This window comes from Gymnoscopelus braueri, assembly GCF_963280865.1.
Source record: "Gymnoscopelus braueri genome assembly, chromosome: 8".
Classification (NCBI taxonomy): domain Eukaryota; kingdom Metazoa; phylum Chordata; class Actinopteri; order Myctophiformes; family Myctophidae; genus Gymnoscopelus; species Gymnoscopelus braueri.
The window spans coordinates 8,583,976-8,605,386 of NC_137609.1; the positions used below are offsets into that span (position 1 = coordinate 8,583,976).

Genomic DNA, 21,411 nt, shown 5'->3' on the forward strand with positions numbered 1-21,411 from the left:
AATACTTATTATGGTTTTATAATAAAGATGATAATAATTTGAAATAAATATTTTTTAAAAATATGGGGGAAGGCTGTGTGTGTTCTATGATGCAAGGACTAATGCGCTCCTTGTAAACTTCAACATCCTCGCCGCATCTGTTGCACAATGTGTATCACGTCATTGATTTATACTCAAGTGGGCATTGAGGGCATTACATGACAAAAAGAACAGATCTACAAGTTAACAACAATTTACGGTTACCTTGTAGATCTGTTCTTTTTGTTACTGACATCTATGCAACGATTAGATCCTGACGCGAAGAGGAGGCTGGCCATCAATTATCCCACTTATTACACGGCTACTTAATGAAGAAATTAATACATTGTCCCCAAAAGTAACAAAATAAAGGATTTCCTTGCCTACGGTAATGAAAGTAGGCTATTCCATTACTTAATGCCAGGTCACGGTGCGTCCAGTGCAACGTATCACCTCGGAAAACAACAGGTCACTACACAGGTTACTGGTTACTGCATTGTCTATTTCTCGCTTCAAATGTTTTCAAAAACATTCTTGAGAGCAATGCTTAGCGGTAAATGATATTGTGTGTTTGTTTACATTGCTGTGTTGGATACAGCATAAAATAAAGCAGTGCAGATTGATATGAGCAGGTGCTCTGGGCCTTTGATTAGACAGCAGTCTGTTATTGAGCTCAGAGGTCAATATTCAGAAATAACACACTGCTGAATTCAGAGATTGAGCTATCAGAATCAAGCATCCGATTGACCGATCAGAATCAAAAGCATCCAACCAAGCCGTTTCACTATTTTACCACATTACATATTTTACGTAGTGTAAGACATGATTTGGGACATGTTTTTATGAACAAAAACAATATGGGACATGTTTTTATGAATAAGATCAATAGCCCAAAACAATACATAGTGTTGTATAGCGACTCACTGAAACTCTTCAGCGTGGACACGCTGGTGTTTCTTCAGGTCACCGGAATGGCTGTAACTCTTGTCGCAATGTTGACAGTGGTAAGGTTTTTCTCTAGTGTGTACACGCAGGTGTGTATTCAGATTACTTGACTGCAAGAAACTTTTGCCACAGTGTTTACAGTGGAAAGGTCTTTCCCCAGTGTGGAGACGCTGGTGTGTCTTCAGAGCACTTGACTGTAAGAAGCTTTTGTCACAGTGTTCACAGTGGAAAGGTTTTTCACCGGTGTGGACACGTTGGTGTATATTCAGGCCACTCGAATGACTGAAACTCTTGTCACAGTGTTGACACTGATAAGGTTTTTCTCCAGTGTGGACACTCTGGTGTTTCTTCACGTCACCTGACTGAGAGAAACTTTTCCCACAGTGTTTACATTGAAAAGGTTGTTCTCCGGTGTGGACACGCTCGTGTCTCTTCAGGTCACACGACTGAAAGAAACTTTTTTCACAATGTTTACAGTGGAATGGTTTGTCTCCGGCGTGGAAGCGTTGGTGTCTCTTGATGTCATCTGCCCGACTGAAACTCCTGTCACACTGTTCACAATAGAGAGATTTGTCTCCCGTGTGGACACGCTGGTGTGTCTTCAGGCCACTTAAATGACAGAAACTCTTGTCGCAAGTTGTACAGTGGAAAGGTTTTTTTCTGGTGTGGACATGCTGGTGTCTCTTTAGGCTACCTGATTGACTGAAACTCTTTGGACAGTGTTTACAGATGTGCGTTTGCTTTCCTGTGACAAGCTCATGTTCCTTTTCTTCTCCTTGTTCAGTTAAAGTGTCTTGGTCGGTGTCTTGGTCAGTGTCTCCTTGGTCAGTGTCTCCTTGTTTCTGGCTGGTTACAGAGTTGGGGATTTGCTGACAGGCTGCTGAGGTGATCTGTCCATTCCTCAGCATTTCGCAGTAGAGATCATTGTGGCCCCTCTTGATGTGTTTATAGAGAAGGACCTGAGACGTGAAGGCGTATGGACACTCAGAACAGGAGAAGACATGAGTCTGGGAAGACTGGGACATCACTCCTGAGAGAGAGAGAGAGAGAGAGAGAGAGAGAGAGAGAGAGAGAGAGAGAGAGAGAGAGAGAGAGAGAGAGAACTTGTAAATGCCCCAACATCTGTGCAACAGATACATTATAATGATGACGTGAAAAGAATGGACAAAACAATCACCTAATAACGTGTTCGAGATCAAAATCACAGCAGGGCATTTCAAGTGAATCATTTACCCTTGGCTTCTCTATGGTCTATTAGCTAAGCCAGTGGTTTACACATATTTAACCACATGATCTCTAACGTCCTTATTCTGGGACGGACATTAGACGAAAATCACACGCAGCGTGACTAAGCGGTGCCTACTCTGTTTAATGAGTATGTGCTGTTTTCAGGCGGTACTACCCTATTTGATGTGTGGGTGCTGGTATTCAGCCAGTAATACTCTGTTTGATGTGTTGATGCTGGGATTCAGACGGTACTGCTCTATTTGATGTGTTGATGCGGGGATTCAGACGCTACTGCTCTATTTGATGTGTGTGTACTGGTATTCAGATGTGTGTTTAATTGGTGTAATTGGTTGCATCTTTGTGTTGCAATCGGCTGCAGCTGTTGATGCTGTGCTCATACATACATACATACGGACAAACACAAACGGTCAAATGTAGTACAGTCTGGCACCGCTCAAAAATAGCCGATCTACAAGCTCCCAAGGCGTGGCAATGTGACGCATTGTGAGTTTGTTCATCTGCAATTTTCGGCAAAAACATTTTGTGTAGAAAAAATAACTGGACGTGGGTTAGTATGCTGTAGAGCCATGAGGGATTCCGGTGAAGTAGGGATGGGCATTGTTAGGATTTTATCGATTTGGTTCCGATTACGATTCTGCTTATCGATTCCGGTTCTTAACTCATTGAGTCATTCACGTGTTTTAGCGCTATGGTGCAACGTGCCATTAACGTGTTTCACGTATTAAAAAAACTACAAAAAAAAACAAAAACAAGATATCATTATCTGAAGATTTGCAGCTCCATCCACTCCTTGTTTAACTTATAACTGTATCTCGCTTCCTAAGCACTTTTTTTTTACTTTGAAAAAATAAAAAAAATAAAAATCGTAATGGCCAGAAATAGATAATAATAATTTGGGCACTCAATGAGTTAAAGTTGTACTAGGTAACTTTTTCAAAAAAACTAAAGTTAAATTGTCTTTTGTCTTTTGTGAGTGACAAATGTTTCACAACACCCACTCCATGAATTTCACCCCCGAAAGCCTTTTATAAACTATTTTCTATTGAAACGGTGGCGGGGGTGTCATTTCCGCGAAAATGACGTCATCCGTCCGGAAAACTGAAACGGAAATGCACCAGTTTCCTGTTTGGCCAGGAACTACCACACCGGTTTCCTGTTTGGCCAGGAACTACAGCGCTATTAACAAAAAGGAATCTCACACTGTTTTTAAGATATTATAGGATTTGAAGATGGAAAAACAACAGCAAAAGAAAACACAGGTCACGGTAACTAATGCTCCACTGGCTAAGAGAAACGATCCGCAGATAGTATAAAACAATTAAAAGAACGCTTTTTGAAACGCTTCCGCCTTCCGGTGAAAACAAATGGAATTCTGGGCAATGCAGGACTACGCAAAATACATGCAGTGACGGTAGTGACCAGCAGAGGTTGCTAAAAATCGTTATTTGTGGACCTGCCTTGTATTGCTTTAATATCGATTCCCCATTTTTGTTCCATAATGATAAATAAAAACAACTAAACTAAAAAACTGAACTAAAAACAGGTCAAATGTTTAGATAACAAATTATTTTAATTTTAAGCGATAACTTAAAGGTAGGGTAAGTGATTTGCTTTGGTTAAAATAAGTGTTAAATAGCTTTATATTCTGATAGTACTCATTGCTATAGAGTGTTTGTTCAGTAAAAGGAGTCTCCCATGTCTCTCCAGCTCTTTAATAAACAGAAAATGCATTTTCAGTGCTCTCTCCTGATTGGTTTAAATGTTGTCACCTACCTGAAAATTTACTATATTGTGTTTACTAAAGAGCTGGAGAGACCCCTGTAACCGAACAAACGCTCTGTAGCAATGATTACTATCAGAATATAGTACTTTAACCTTTTTAACAAAAAATATATATATACCCAAAAATATCACTTACCCTACCTTTAAGTAAATAGTATTTATTATTAGTTTAGTTTAGTTCAGCTATACTGTACTATACTATAGTTTGTTTTGGTCATTTCAGGTCCTGGGACAGCTTTTGTCTCAATGAATCACCTAGGACTCACCTAACCCCAGTTCACTTTGCTAGGCTGGGATAGACCAACACAGGAACTACAAATTTCACGCCCACTTTTGAGACAGTGCCTCCAGTCGAGGTCCGTTAGAACGATGTACTGCAGCTGCCAATACATTCCCTATGAGAGGATATGAGAGTTAGCCTACTTTAAAAACTATCCTACATTAACTGGAGACGATATTGATTTAAATAAAAATATGTTTCCAAATGTCTTTGTCAACATATCTTCTTGTTTTATTAATAGTTGATGTGTTTCACATTTAATTAGCCACTTTTATGGGTTACCCATAATGTTAACAGCAGAGGGTAGACTGCAGACAGACACAGTAGTCGCATTTCAGTGACATCACTGTCTTTACGAGCGCCGAGCGTCCACTCTGAAGTGGGGAATTCTCATCCCAATCCGACTGACTTTGTTCATATTTCTATATTTTGAACATCTCATAGGCTTATATTAATTTTCTACCCACCACGGAGCTCCGACGGTACATGACAAATTAAAACGTGTGGGTTTACCGTTGTTGTATTAACTTGCCTGAAAGTTGGGGAAATAACCCAACTAAATGGAGGAGTGACATATCCCGACATTTTCAACTACTTAGTGAATACTCCAGGTTAGTATTAATATACAAATAGTCTTGCAAGATGCTGTTTGGATAATTGTCCAAAATAAATAGCCTATAAAAATGATACATGAGACACAAACGTATCTGGTTATTGAAAACCTCAAGGGATTCGTCCGTGACGTATATACCATGCGACCACTTAAACCTTAGATTTCAGATGCTAGAACTTTTGAGACACTATTGGAGAATATTATAGTATATTGAGATGGCAGGTACGTCACATTAAAAAGGACAAATCAAACAAATGGGACACTTTATTAGAACACCAAAAAAATCGCTACAGCCTCAGTAGTTAAAGGTAGGGTAAGTGATTTTCTTTGGTTAAAATAAGTGTTAAATAGCTCTATATTCTGATAGTACTCATTGCAATAGAGTGTTTGTTCAGTAAAAGGAGTCTCCTTGTCTCTCCAGCTCTTTATAAAACAGAAAATGCATTTTCGTTTCAGTTTCATTTCCAATTGTATCCAATCAGGATAGAGAACTCAATCAGGTTATAGATTAAACAAGTGAAATTGTAAGTGATGACACTAAGAAATGAGCAGGCAAATTTTGAACTGGAACACTATAAAAATGAAGCTTAAAATGGGTACTTTCTCAGTGATTGGCTGAGATTTTGACACCTACCGGAAAATGTATTTTCTGTTAATTTAAGAGTTGGAGAGACGGGGAGACTCCTGTTACTGAACACACACTCTATAATAATGATTACTATCAGAATATAGTGCTTTAACCTTTTAACAAAATACTTTTTGTTTTAACCAAAAAATATCACTTACCCTACCTTTAACCAGTGAAATTACGGTATTTTACAATGCCTCTCATAGAGATTGCATTGAGAGCTGCATTTCATCGTTCTAAAGGACCTCGAGTAGCGGCGCTGTGTCAAAAGTGGGCGTGAATTTGTAGGCGCCACTCTTCCGGCCGTGTGTGTCTATGGCTCAGGGTAGAGGACAGAGTACAGCAACTTGCAATGGGCCTTGTCTTCACGATACTAAGGAGATCAGTGCCCATGTATCTGTAAAACTACTTCACTAGAGTGAGAGACACCCACAGATACAACGCCAGAGGGAGCTCCACTGATCTCGTACCCCCCGAATTCAGCACAAACATGGGGATGAATGCATTCTACTGTTTTGCCACCAAAATGTGGAACATCCTACCACCAGCCATCACACTTTGTGACTCCCTATATCCTCATTCAAAACCACCCTAAAAGAGCACCTGTCTGCAAATTGCAACAGGACTTAGATATGTCTTTAGCTTGCCACCAGAGCAAGTACTTGCTGTACTACAATGTTTTTATTAAGTGTTCAATCAATAAATAAATCAATCAATCCCTCCACATTTAGTGTCTTGTGTGATTTCAGTGTGTTTAAAGCTGGCTAACCTCCATTGGTCTCCTCCCAATCATCACTGTCTTCAGTGACTTCAGAGTCTGACTCAAGTTCAACTTCAACTTCAATTTCAGAGCAGTGTGAAGAGATGTCTTCATCATCAACATCACTTTTCACTTGTGATGTCAGCATTGGCCCATCCGTCTCCTCTGGTCTTTGAAGTAGCTCCTCCTGTTCCTCTTTAATAATCTGTGGAGGCTCTGGTTTCTCCTGGCACAGACTGGGGCTCCTCTCCTGTTCAGCAGAAACCTCCTCTTTACACACAGCCATGTGCAGGATGTCTAGGAGCAGAAGAATAACATGAACAAGTTCTGGTTACATTTCTTAGCTCAAAATACACACACATTTTTTATATTATCTCAATTTATACATTTAGTTAACCCTAACCCTAATTCATTAATTGTCAAATTACGAGACAATATCAAAACATAATAGAACAAAGAAATCCATAGATCTCTTTGTTCTATTATGTGCTCTAGAGGTGAAAAGGTAGAAACTACAGTCCAGTAGGTATGAAGTGCTCAAGAACTACTTTAGTACAGATTCCAGAACAAAGGGAAGCCCTTCTGCTCACTTCAGGCACACTCACACTACTGTGACAAAAGCAACCCGATCTCACACAACATAGGTGAAATAGCACGGATGTCATTCCGTACATCATGGGTTCCCAAACTTTTCAGCCCGCGACCCCAAAATATTGCGGCTATTGACTCGCGACCCCACCTAACCCTGAAGGTAATTTATGCACATAAACTTGCACGGATTTGTAATGTATTAAAATGGTAAAATGTACTATTTGTAATCATTTTTAGATTGTATTTCATCCATCCATTCTGTTGAATAAATAAAACGTGTTTTCTTCTATTTTCTTTTTATGACCCAAAATAATTTCCACCGTCAGTGGGGTCGCGACCCCAACTTTGGGAACCCCTGCCGTACATAGACGACTAGAAAACCCGAAAACCTGTGCATAGCCACCTCGTATCCCCTCCATTGACTTTACCATGTCGGAGGAACAAAATCACGTTAAAAATATTCTACTGTTCTAGAGCAACATGTTTTTATTCTATTACTACCATTACCTTTCTGTCCTATTTTATTCTTATGTTATCTTATTCCACAGTACTGTTGAAGCACAATAATTTCAGCAAGCAACTGTATTGTATGTACATGTGACAATGAACACCTTGAAGCTAGAGAAAGGGAAGAAAGCGAGACAGTGCAACTTACTGAGGTCTGGGTAGCATTCAGGTTCCTCCCGTTTCATTGAAACGGGTCTGGCTGGGTCTGGAGAGTTCATCTACACCTGCAGTCTGGACTCCACAGAGTCTGGAATGAAACAATTAAAATCCCAGAGGAGTTTAGGGTTGATTAAGAAGAGAAACACCTCTTCTTACACTCAACTTCAACAATAACAGACAATTTTGAAGGAGTAACTTATTTGGCCAATCAAACCACAAATGCAGTGCTGCTGGGTTTGTTAAGGTGGGACCATTTGTGAGTTACACAGACAATCGTCCATTTTTAATAGTACATACATTGTATTCTTTTTGTTAATGTTTAATTAACCGTTAACGAGTTCCGGTTAAAGGTTTTGAAAACATTTCAAAATGGTCATCTTTAATATCTTAACCCATTAAGACCTGAAGCCGATTCTACAAATGTCCTCTAAATCCCAACAGTATTCTGAAAAAAACGTATATATCAGTGGTGCTCAAACCTTTTCATGTCAAGGACCCCCAAAATGATATCTATTTGGCCGCCGACTCCCATCTCAAAATATTTTGTTCCAGGGACCCCCAGAAGCAAGGATTTGAGTTAAAAATGTTCGCTTAAAAATATATATATATTCAAAGATTTGCACACATTTTCACGATTTTTCTAAAATAGCAGATCTACAAGCTCATAGCGCGGCACTCGGTGCAGCGCTATGAGCTTTTAGATCTGCTATTCTTGAATAGCCAAAGTGTAAAAGAATGCTTTTTAGCTCAAATGAAAAAGTGACACAGATGCGTTCCAGGTCTTAATATCTTAATATCATTTGAAGTAAGCAACACCGTTAGTCGTTAGTCACCCTATCAGTATTTGCATTACAAAAACATGTCACTTATGTAGAAAATCATTTGCTTCTAAAGCAGGAGTGTCAAACTACTCTGGCTTTGTTTTTGTAATTTTATTTTGCAGTCACGTACAGCTGCTCTCTCTCCTCCATTGCCACTGCTCTGCTGCCAAAGCTGCTGTTGTGAGAACATGGAAAACAATGGAGGCAGCAGGTACATCATCTCAGCCCTGCGCACCAGTGCTGCACTGAAGACTGCAAGGGAGAGACAATCAGGGACTAGAAGACAAAGTGAGGCCATTCACTGCCTTCTCTATAAGCACCGACATGACTCATGAAGCTCAAATAGGAATGTTGATGTGCTGATGTGTCACTGATGAAGAATAAAACTTTTAATTACAGGCAATTACAAGTAAAAAAAAAATCTTTTTATTTTACTACATGTTTTTGTGAGGGTATTAACTACCCTGAGAGACACGGGGAGAACATGCAAACTCCACACAGAGTGGGCCCTTTCGCCAACCCCACCTAGGATATTTACAAGTAATTACAAGTAATTTTAATCTCTTTTACACAGCCTACCCGCCTACCCTGCCACACTGGTTGAGCCTGCTGCACTCAAGCAATACTTTCCGTAAGGTCATTAAATTTGACTATTCATGAATGACAAAGTTCTTACAGTGTTGAAATTTGGCATGAAGCTTTAATTTAGGGATTTAAATAAAATACTATGAATTCATCAACATTTCAAGGGACAAGGGGTGGGTCTCCAAGTTAAGAGTGCATACCACATAGTTATTACATCTTCGCCTATTTATCATGTCTTGGTTTAAGAAATCAGACAATTAACACTGGCATTAATCGCACGCACACGCACACACACACACACAGAGAGTTAATAATATTGTAGGAGCCGTATGTGACTTTTTGCCTAGTCTAGTGTTTTATTATTATTGACATTATTATTACACATTTGATTGACAGATTGGGCACTGCACTGTTAGTGGTGGTGGGCGTGATCACAGGAGCTGGGGCGCTGCCACGCTAATAATGAAACATGGCGTTCACCTGGGCATAGTGTATGGGAATCTGGATAGAGAGGGGGTGAGCGTGTGGAGCCGATAATTTCTGTTGACCGCAACAAAGTAAAGTATCATATCGCACAGTAACATCCACGTTTAGGTATAATAGTATCATGCTGGGAACTGTTGTACTTAACGTGTCTTGTGGAGAATAAATGGTCAAAAACGCAAGGATTGGAGTGGATCTGAATTCTTGTGCATGCGCGTCAAATATGTGTCTCTCTCCCATGTTTAGCTCCTCGCGGCCCTTTAAACAGCCGCAATATTAGTCAACAGAAAGTATTCCAAAGAAGTGTGGATCCGTGGAAAAAGGACATTAAATCGTGGATTCCTAGGATCGCATTGGGACGCTTTGGACCGTGAATGAACTTTGTTTGTAACGCGAGCCACGTTCTCCGCTGTATTGGACAGAAGAGGAACGCCACGTTCATTCACAAAAGGACCCGATCTCCGCTGTATTGGACAGGAGGATCGCCACTTTCATTCATAAAAACGGTCACGATCTCCGCTGTTTGGAGGCACGGAGGACGCCACGTTCATTCATAAAAACAGCCTGTCGGCTAAAACGGCAACAGCGCAACAGAAGCGGTAGGCCTATGATTGTAGTAACTTGACTTTGACTTTGACTGTAAGCTGCTGTGTTGATACCCAGTTTACTTTGTTTTGAACAAGTTACTGCCGCTTGTCCATTGGGGACGTGTTGTTTGCTTGTGTGTTGTTTTAGCTGCTTTGGGTGTTTTATTGATGAAGTGGATTGGTTGTTGATACACGGACAGTGAAGTTGTTTGTTTTATTGTTCTGTGTGGAGTTGACGTTTTATTGACAAACGCACTGCGACATTTATTTATTTATTTATTTATTGCTTGCTCCGTGTGGATTGGCGTTTCATTGTGCGCTGCTGTGTGCTGTTGGAAAATGAAACAGACATTTCAAAGTCAATTTCTATTGGTTCAAATATGGATGTGCAAGTTGAGCAACCAAAAAGGGAAACCAAACTCACTGTAAAGGCGTTGGCAAACAAAATTGAAACCATACAAAAGGAACGGAAAATAATGGTTCACAAAATGAAACATGTGACAAATACAGTGAAAGATCTCATGCAAGGGGATGAAAATGCCACACAAGTGCGATCTCAACTTGAGACTTTAATGAAAATGGTTCATGAAATCACACTGTTACACCAAACCCTGATTCCTTTTCTTCCTGAGGAGGAACATGAAAAACAAAATGAATGGTTTAAAAATGTGCTCAAATGCAACAATGGCTTTATTGAGGATGCAAAACGATGGCTTTCTGAAACTGGGTTAAAAATGTCCAATCCTGCTACTGTACATGATGTGTCCACAAATGTGATTTCTGAACAGCACGAAAGTCAGACTCATGTGTCATTGCACTCTGGACAAAATGTTGGAACCTGTGCACAGGATGAAATCAGTCCAGATGACAGTATATCTAATGTTGGAAGCAGGGGGTCTGGCAGGCCAAGTGCTGAGTCCAATGTCTCAAAAACTTCATCAGCACGCATTAGAGCTGAGGAGGCTGACATAGCAGCTCTGATTGCAAGACAGCAGTTTTTAAAGGAGAAACATGCATTGGAGGAGCAAGAGCAAGTGATTAAAAAGAAAAAGGAGCAACTTGAACTTGAAGTGGAGATAGCAGCATCCAGGGCTAAAGTGAATGCTCTGAGAAGCTCTGGAGGATCTCGTGCAAGTAAGACATCCAATGGCATGAATTCCTATGTGGAAAGAGGACAAAGGAAACCTCAAACACTCAGTGCTGATGCAAAAATGTTTGTGCCTGATACAAACCAGCCTGCAGGTGGACAGCCCAACCCATATAGCTTGGGCGCAAGATCTAAACTGGGAAATGGAGCTCAGCAGCAAATCAACCAACCAACAATACAGAGCAAGCACCCAGCAATACAAATCAATCACCCACCAATACAAAGCATTCAACCAGCCACTTCAAGGAGCCAGCCCACAACTAGCAGCAATGAACAGAGTCAAATAATAACAGTATTGGAACAACAAAATCAAATAACAGCTTTGCTTGTTCAACAGCAGTCACTTTCATTCCTGCCTAAAAAAGACATTGAGGTTTTTGATGGTGACTGTTTGGAATATCATACTTTCATAAGGGCTTTTGAGCACAGCATTGAAGAGAGAACGGACAACCCTAAAGACTGCCTATATTTTCTCGAACAGTACACCAGGGGGCAGCCTAGGGATCTTGTCAGAAGCTGTCAGCACATGGCTCACGATAGAGGATATGCCAAGGCTAAAGCTTTGCTATTGGAGCATTTTGGAAATGCACAGAAAATCACCTCCGCCTACATGGAAAAGGCGCTTTCATGGCCAACAATAAAATCCGAAGATGTAAAAGCTCTGCAGGCATACAGTCTTTTCCTAAGAGGATGTTGCAACGCCATGGAGGAGGTCGATTACCTGTATGAGTTGAATACACCTACCAACATGCTAGCCATCATAAGGAAATTGCCCTACAGACAGAGGGACAAATGGAGAACTAAGGCCTGTGACTTACAGGAAAGAAGAGGCCAAAGAGCTACATTCACCGACATGGTTATCTTCATCGAAAGAGAAGTGAAGATTGTAAGTGATCCGCTTTTTGGAGACATACAGGATGCTCCATCAGCCACAGTAAGAAAGGAGCCATGGAAATCCAAAATCCAACCTCGTCCAAGGGCAAAGGGAAGTAGTTTTGCCACCACCATTGCAACAATGGAAAATAAATTTGAATCTGGAACAAGGGTGAAGGAGAGAAGCCATACGCTCTGCCTGTTTTGTGGAGGTAGACACGCTTTGGATCTGTGCTTTCAATTGGAAAAGAAAATGCACAGTGAGAAAATTGGTTTCTTAAAAGAACATGGTGTGTGCTTTGGATGCATGTGTATTGGACACATGAGCAGAGACTGCAGTAAGCGCCTGTCATGCAAGGTATGCAGTCGGAAGCACCCTAGCATCCTTCATTTGTACTCAAAAGAGAGAGAACCAAAGTCAACACAAGCTACAGGAGAATCTGAGACCACAGTGGGCAGTGCTCTGATTTCCGTTCAATCGAGTGGTCTTACAGGGGCCGGTGAGCAGGACTGCACACTGGCCATTGTACCTGTTCAAGTTAAGTCTAAGAAGGGACAAGAGACATTGATTACATACGCCTTCCTGGATCCTGGGAGCTCTGCAACATTTTGCACGGAACGACTGATGAGCAAGCTGAATCTCAGGGGAAGAAGAACAAACATTCTCCTTAGGATAATGGGCCAGGAGAAAATCATTGGAAGCCACGTTGTGACAGAAGTGTCTGGATTGGACAGCGAGTGTTCATGTGACCTACCTAACATCTACTCACAGGAAACTATGCCAGTTCATAGAGGCAACATTCCAAGACAGAAAGACCTAGAACGATGGCCACACCTGAAACACGTGAAAATCACTGAAGTTGATTCAGGTATTGACCTGCTGATTGGAACCAACGTGCCCAAGGCACTGGAACCATGGCAAGTTGTTCGAAGTGCAGATGGTGGCCCGTACGCAGTCAAAACTATGCTGGGCTGGACAGTAAATGGACCTCTCAGAGGAGACACAAGGAATGACACTGCTTGTGGACAACCAGATGTCACAGTTAATAGGATCTCTGTTGCAAGCCTTGATGATCTATGGAAGCAGCAGTTGAAAATCGATTTCCCCGAATCCAGTCAAGATGATGAGCAGATGGGGTTGTCAAGAGAAGATGGTCAGTTCATGGAGTACGTCACAAAGTCTGCCCAGTTGATTGATGGCCATTACACTATGGGCTTGCCTTTGAGGAAAAGAGATGTGAACATGCCAAACAACAGGAGAGTAGCAGAACAGCGTACTCTGAGCCTCAAAAGGAGGTTTCACAAAAATGTTTCATTTCATGCAGACTACACTGCTTTCATGACTGACATCATCTCCAAAGGCTATGCAGAGAAGGTGCCTGCTGAGGATCTGGAACGCAGTGATGGTAGGGTATGGTATATACCACACCACGGTGTATACCACCCGAAGAAGAAAAAGATCAGGGTCGTATTCGACTGTGCAGCTACATTTCAGGGAACGTCGTTGAATGCGCAGCTTCTACAGGGCCCAGACCTTACCGGCACACTCATCGGAGTGATGACCAGATTTAGGAAGGAGCCTGTTGTACTCATGGCAGACATTGAGGCCATGTACCATCAGGTCAAAGTAACATCTGAGGATACAGATCTGCTGAGGTTTCTCTGGTGGCCGGATGGGGACCATGAGAAGAACCTGGTAGAGCACAGAATGGTTGCACATCTGTTCGGCGCCACATCCTCGCCAAGTTGTGCATGTTTTGCCCTGAGAAAATGTGCAGAGGACAGTACAGACCAGTTTGCAACCAGAGTTACTGAAACTGTCCTTAACAATTTCTACGTGGATGATTGCTTGGTGTCAGTAACGTCTGAAGAAGAGGCAATCACACTGTACCAAGATCTACGTGCACTTTGTGCTAAAGGGGGTTTCAAACTCACAAAGTGGATAAGCAACCGACGTAGTGTGCTGGCTGCCATACCATCAAAGGAGAGAGCGAAAGAGGTCAAGGATCTGGACTTGGATAATGACACACTGCCTGTTGAAAGAGCATTGGGTGTGCAGTGGTGTGTTCAAACTGATGCATTTATGTTCAAGCTCATGCTCAGTGACAAACCATTGACCAGAAGAGGGATCCTCTCCACAGTCAGTTCGATCTATGACCCCTTAGGATTCTTAGCACCTGTGGTGCTATCAGCCAAAATCATCCTTCAAGATCTGTGCAGAAAGGAACTTGGTTGGGATGATGCCATACCAGCCACAACTGCAGAAGACTGGACAAGTTGGCTGAAGGAGCTCTGTCAGCTTGAAGGTTTTAAGGTTCCCAGATGCCTGAAACCAGAGGATTTTGGAGAAGTAACTTCTGCACGTTTGCACCACTTTGCAGATGCAAGTGAAAGTGGGTATGGAACAGTGACCTACCTGTTATTGCACAACATCCACGGAGAAGTGCATTGTGCCTTCATAATGGGAAAAGCTCGAGTTGCCCCATTGAAAGCTATTACCATCCCTCGTATGGAGCTGACGGCTGCCATGGTGGCAGGTCGAATGGACAAGTTGTGGAGGAAGGAGCTGAAAATGCAACTTGAAGACTCAATCTTTTGGACCGATAGTACTTCAGTACTGAAGTATATCAGGAATGAGACCTCAAGGTTTCAGACCTTCGTAGCCAACAGGGTCTCAAAGATACTCAGTGTGTCAAATCCATCTCAGTGGAGGTATGTTAACACCGCAAGCAATCCTGCTGACATGGCTTCCAGGGGAGTCAAGGTGGAAACACTCCTGAAGGATGACACATGGCTTTCTGGACCTCGGTTCTTGACTGGGTCTGAAGAGGAATGGCCTGTGAACCCGGATGACTCTTTCAAGATCTCCCCAGATGACCCTGAGGTCAAGATGAGTCTCTTGGTGAACGCAATACAGGCTGAAGAGGAAATTGATGCAGTAGCCCGCTTGATCAATCACTTCTCTTCTTGGAAACATCTGAAGAAGGTTGTCGGGTGGATTCTCAAGTTTAAGAACTTGCTACTGTGTCTCAGTCAGAAGAGGAAGCAATTGAGTGGGACTCTTGCTCAGTCTGGCTTGGATAAGGAACAACAGGAAAGAGAGATGAAAAAGGAGTTGCAGATTATCAAAAAACAGGCTGTCATTCGTTCTCTTTCAGTGGATGAACTCAAACGGGCAGAGATGGAAATCATCCGCTTCTGTCAGAGAAGGAGGTTTCCTGATGAGTTCAACTGTCTGCAAAAAGGAGAGAATGTGAAAAGAACCAGTCATATCTACAAACTGAACCCAATACTCGAAGATGGCATTCTGAGAGTTGGAGGACGACTAAGTAGATCGGCTATGCCTGAAGAAAGTAAACATCCAGCCATCTTGGCAAAGGATCTTCACATTTCTGACATCATTCTGCAGCAAGTACACCAAGATGTAGGACATGGAGGTCGTAACCACATGCTATCTAGCCTGCGCCAAAGATATTGGATCCCGGGTGCTAGTGTGGCTATACGGAAAGTTCTGTCTAAATGCATTGTCTGTAGGCGTCTGCACGCAACTCCAGCGCACCAGCAGATGGCAGATTTGCCTCAGGACAGAGTTTCTCCAGATCACCCTCCATTCTCTCATGTTGGAGTTGATTATTTCGGACCTTTCGAAGTGAAGCGAGGAAGGAGTATGGTGAAGAAATATGGAGTTCTCTTCACATGCTTGGCGATAAGAGCCATCCACATCGAAGTGGCACCGTCATTGGATACGGATTCCTTCATTAATGCACTTCGACGCTTCATTTCAAGACGAGGACAAGTGTTGGAATTGCGCTCAGATAATGGAACCAACTTTGTCGGAGCTGAGCGAGAACTGAGAGAAGCAATGGAAGGTTGGAATCTGGCTCAAATCAATGACACCCTACTTCAGAAAGGAATTAAGTGGACTTTCAATCCACCTACTGGATCACATCATGGAGGAGTCTGGGAAAGGCTGATAAGATCTGTGAGGAAGGTACTGAATTCCACTCTGAAAGTACAGAACCTTGACGAAGAGGGCCTTCACACAGTTCTTTGCAAAGTGGAATCTGTCATCAACAGCCGACCCATTACCAGAGCATCAACAGATCCAAATGACTTGGAGGCACTAACTCCTAACCATCTGTTGCTGCTTAAAACCAAGCCATCTTTGCCACCAGGATGCTTTCAAAAGGAGGATGTGTATGCTCGACGCAGATGGAAACAAGTACAGTATATATCCGACCTGTTCTGGAAAAGATGGATCAAGGAATACTTACCTCTACTTCAGGAACGCCAGAAGTGGTCAAGAGTCAAGCGCAACTTCATTCCTGGAGATATTGTTCTTATAGTTGATGACTCAGCACCACGCAACTCATGGCTCACTGGAAGGATCGTGCAAACCACACCAGATAGAAGAGGACTTGTACGTCGTGTGCGGATCAAGACAAAGACCAGCTATCTGGACAGGCCTATCACCAAGGTTTGCCTTCTACAGGAAGCAGAAGATCCATGAGGACTACAGATTGACATTTCATACATAAACAATGACTTTGATTTTTCCCTAACTTGACTCACTGAGTGATGGACAACATCACTTTTATTAGGCTGATTTTAATTTTTTGGCCTAAAGAAGAAAGAAGACTTCGGTTTAAAAGTTTTTCTTGCCGTCTCCTATATGTATTATTGATTGTATAATTAATGTGTTTCCCATAACTAGGGGCCGGAATGTAGGAGCCGTATGTGACTTTTTGCCTAGTCTAGTGTTTTATTATTATTGACATCATTATTACACATTTGATTGACAGATTGGGCACTGCACTGTTAGTGGTGGTGGGCGTGATCACAGGAGCTGGGGCGCTGCCACGCTAATAATGAAACATGGCGTTCACCTGGGCATAGTGTATGGGAATCTGGATAGAGAGGGGGTGAGCGTGTGGAGCCGATAATTTCTGTTGACCGCAACAAAGTAAAGTATCATATCGCACAGTAACATCCACGTTTAGGTATAATAGTATCATGCTGGGAACTGTTGTACTTAACGTGTCTTGTGGAGAATAAATGGTCAAAAACGCAAGGATTGGAGTGGATCTGAATTCTTGTGCATGCGCGTCAAATATGTGTCTCTCTCCCATGTTTAGCTCCTCGCGGCCCTTTAAACAGCCGCAATAAATATTATTAGTTGTCTGCTTTTTAAAATAATTTAAAGAGAATAAAATGTATACATGATGTAAATAGAGTATTAAGCAGTATCGGTAAAGCTGCAGATACTGCCTAAAATGCTGGTATCGGCGAGTATACCAGTCTGTGCCATTCCGATACCACGTCATTTATCACATGATATTTCATTTACAGTCATATTTTGAATGCTTCAGTTGATGTTGCACGATTGTTTTATACTATTACTGTACTATTTGCGTTCAAATTTTACTAACTTTTAGCTGCACATTAACAATTATTAATGTTTTTTTTTAATCATTATTATTCCTAGATCAGTGGTTCTCAAACCTTTTAATTTCAACGACCCCCATAACTCTGAGAGTGTAGAAATGGGTCCATTTGGTTCTATTTGTACACTCTGTAAGGGTCCATTTGGAACCCCCTCAAGGAACCCTGAGGGTACCTGGACCCCACTTTGAGAACCACTGTCCTAGATGTGTTTAAATTACACAGTGGTGTCGGATCAGTACTCGCTATTGACCGATACCCAAGCAATGGTTATCGGAAAACATCGGTACATCTCTAGGTGTTAACTTGTGATGAGATTACATATATTATACACACTATATAACTTGAAAAGTATATTCAATAGATTTAACTAGACTCTGGAGCAGCAGAAAAGTGGGCAAATCTGACAATTTGCAGCTCATGAACAAGACAGAACAATTTTCAATCGCGTGCATTACCTGGATTGGTCATTGTACAGCTACACTAACACTATTACAAAGTCAGCCTACTACTATCACCATAAGAATATATTATGTCTCAGCAGGATATAGTGATATAGTGCCCCTACACCCGGCTGTCACTAAAACCATAAAAGCTGCATTGCTTAATGTAGCATTATTATCAAATAGGAATAAGAAATACTATTTGATAATGATGTTACTAGCAGGGCTAGGGTTATCAAAGAGTATGAATGACCTGATTATGAGTCATCAATAACATCTCATGTTTCTGATTGAAACTGATATCATTTTTATTATCATCACCCCCACATGTTGACTTCACTCCCGTAGTTGATAAGAATATACATTAAAATCAGTGTTAAAATAACACATGGAACCAAATGGACCCATTACTGTAATCTGCTGTATAGAATACTGTAAATATAGTATACTGTACGGATGGGTCATTCTAGGCCTGACACACTTACAGCATGACAAATGTTTTTGGATATTGTTGGTAAGGATCCACTGTCTGGTGCGTGATGATAGAGCTGTTTTCGTGTTTTGTTTGCACCTCAGTGTTTGACTGCATGGAGATAGATAAACTGCTCAAAACAAGTTCGGAAACTTAACTTCGGTCAATTATATCTCCCCTTTAATAATACCAATTGGTATTGTGTTTTATATCATTTTTATCGTTGATTAGTCACCTTTACAACGAGGTACAGCTTGTAAGGATCGGGCATTCGTGGAATGAGCAACACAGCTAAACGTGTGGGTAGCGCCTCCAAAAGAATTGCCAAAATCACCCAATATGCTTCTGTTGGATTTCGCTCACCTGCTGAGAGGTGTGTGCCAGTAGTCACAGGTGAGTGACTGGCACCTGAAAATGGGTTCTGCAACTTTGTTTAGTTTGTGTATGCTCCACGCACCAACACTGCCCTCATGGAAACATGCCACGTTTGTCCCTTCAGGATAAGGCCCGTGCAATAGGGCAAGTGAAGCTGGTGTTCCGTTACACAGATTACGCATTATTTGGTGTCAGCCCTGGTACCATTTGCAGGCAGGTTTGTGCCAGTCACAGGTGTGTGACTGGCACCTGATCATGGACCCTGCAACTTTGAGATCTGTCTTTGGTACCGTTGTGCAAATCTTGCCTGTAAATCTATGGTTCCTCAGTGAAGCAAGGAGTCTTGGGTTGTGTTGTGTTGTCTTCCTTGTTGACTTCACCTGTCTCACAGAACTTGGTCCTAAGTTTGGAAATGGTACCAGGGCTGACACCAAATAATGCTGTCACTCTGGATAACGGAACACCAGCTTCACTTGCCCTATTGCACGGGCCTTATCCTGAAGGGACAAACGTGGCATCTTTCCATGGGGGCAGTGTTGCTGCTTGGAGTACAAATTCAACAAAGTTGCAGAACCCATGTTCAGGTGCCAGTCACTCACCTCTGAGGCAGTCACACACCTCCTGTGACTACTGGCACACACCTCTCAGCAGGTGTGTGCTGGCAGGTTGCTCAAAACAAGAGTGATTACCAACAGAAGCATATTGGGTGATTTTGGCACATTTTCTGGAGGCGCTACCCACACGTTTAGCTGTGTTGCTCATTCCACGAATGCCCGATCCTTACAAGCTGTACCTCGTTGTAAAGGTGACTAATCAACGATAAAAATGATATAAAACACAATACCAATACCAAACTTTTTTTGAGCAGTTTTATATACACTGTTATAAAAACTGATGTAACTAGAGTTACACTCATTGACAAATAGTGGCATCATCATCAACAACAACAACATGCAAAAACAATGTATGTACATGTCATGCTGCTGGTGGTCTGCTCATAATTCCTTCAATCCCATTATTCTGACCGTTGGGTTAGTGTGACTGACTGAGGTGTTATAATATGAGGCCAGTCGGACCAACGGGACGTCGCTGCTGCTAGGAGCTGGTTGTTTATATAACATTAATAGTAGATTTAGGAGGAGCAATTGTGTTCCTTTCTAAATGATGAGTGAACAAAGAGAAATGGAACATGAGTAGATCTTTACCTGCTGTGTTTCAGTGGTTGAGCTGCTAACAAACGTCCTGCTGCAAACGACGTTTAGAAAAGACGTTTTTGTTTTACCTGCAGCAGTCAGTCAAAAACACAGTTTAGGGACAATTTATAATTATGTAAAACATCACAGCGTGTTTCAATGTTTCTCTCGTACGTTAAGTTCAGAACACAAACACTGCACTGCATTGTGGGTATGTATGTTCCTCTTCTTCTGAGTTTCTGGCAGACTATACGACAGGTTGACGTATTGCTGCCCCCACTGTTCATCTTGGGTAGTGCCAGAGTCAACTGATTGATGAAAATGGTGTTACTCATCATTAGATTTCACAATATTGTGCACCAAGACTTAGGGCCAATAGAAGGTATAAAACAGACCCACAATCCTATTTTGTCTGTTCTCTCTGCAAACATGGCTCTGGTTGTATATTAACAAATGAACTGTATAGCCTATATACATTAAGATGTTCTTAAGATGCATATAGCATTTTGCAGTTTTTTTGTTGTTCCTTTTGTCTATATTCTTTCTCTATTTTAACTCTTTGATACGCCCAACACACACACACACACACACACACACACACACACACACACACACACACACATAATCTCAGACTCACTAATCAATGCACATTCATGAATTTGTTGATCAACTCTGACAGTACATTTTACTCATTGGGTACAATTGTGTTGCTTTACATTAACCCTGGCAAAGGCTGCAGGGAAATCATTCCCAGGGTCTGAAAATGACTTCAAATGAAAGACATCCTGTTAAAATGACTTGCAATGCAAGTGCTGTCCACAGTATCCAACTGACATGTTTTTTCTTCTTTCTTTTCTTCAAATTACAGAATAATCGGGTCTACTTAGCCAGGAAATGGCTCATGTTAACCCATTAAGTCCTGGGGCCAATTCTACAAATGCATTCTAAATCAGTAGTTCTCAAACTTTTCTGTGCCAAGGACCCCCAACATGTATATTTGATTTTAGTGGTTTTAGTATTGGTTTTAATGAGTTAACCATTTTCACTGGCTCCTTATTTTGGGCAAATATTTTCCAAAAAGAAAATGTTTCATCCATCCGGAATCGGGTCGCGGTGGCAACAGATCCAACAGATATTTCCAGACTTCCCTTACCAGAGCAACATTAGCTACTTCCTCCTGGGGGATCCCGAGGCGTTCCAAGGCCAGTGTGGAGATATAATCCCCCCCTATCTGGTCCTTGGTCTGACCCGGGGTGTCCTCCCAGTGGAATGTGCAGTGAGGACCTCCCTAGGGATCAACGTGATTTTTTTTTTTTTTTTTTTTTTTTAGAATTACGCTAGAGGGTGCTCTTCCGCAACGTATGAATGACCCCTTGACTGCGAAAGAAAGAATGGACGGATGTGATGCATGTCATCCCAAAAAGATTCACTTCCGTCCACTCATATGTTATGAGATGTA

General features: G+C 41.8%; 1 protein-coding gene across 1 annotated transcript; it reads right to left on the reverse strand.

The window, feature by feature from the left end:
• Positions 1–931: 931 nt before the first annotated feature.
• Positions 932–20,104, reverse strand: LOC308090368 (uncharacterized protein). Its single transcript, XM_080435511.1, has 4 exons — positions 19,965–20,104; positions 7,521–7,619; positions 6,284–6,571; positions 932–1,993 (listed from the first exon to the last, which is right to left on the reverse strand). The coding sequence occupies exons 2-4, from the start codon at positions 7,588–7,590 to the stop codon at positions 939–941; spliced, it is 1,413 nt and encodes a 470-aa protein (XP_080291637.1). The 5' UTR covers positions 7,591–7,619; positions 19,965–20,104; the 3' UTR covers positions 932–938.
• Between the last annotated feature and the right edge of the window lie 1,307 nt (positions 20,105–21,411).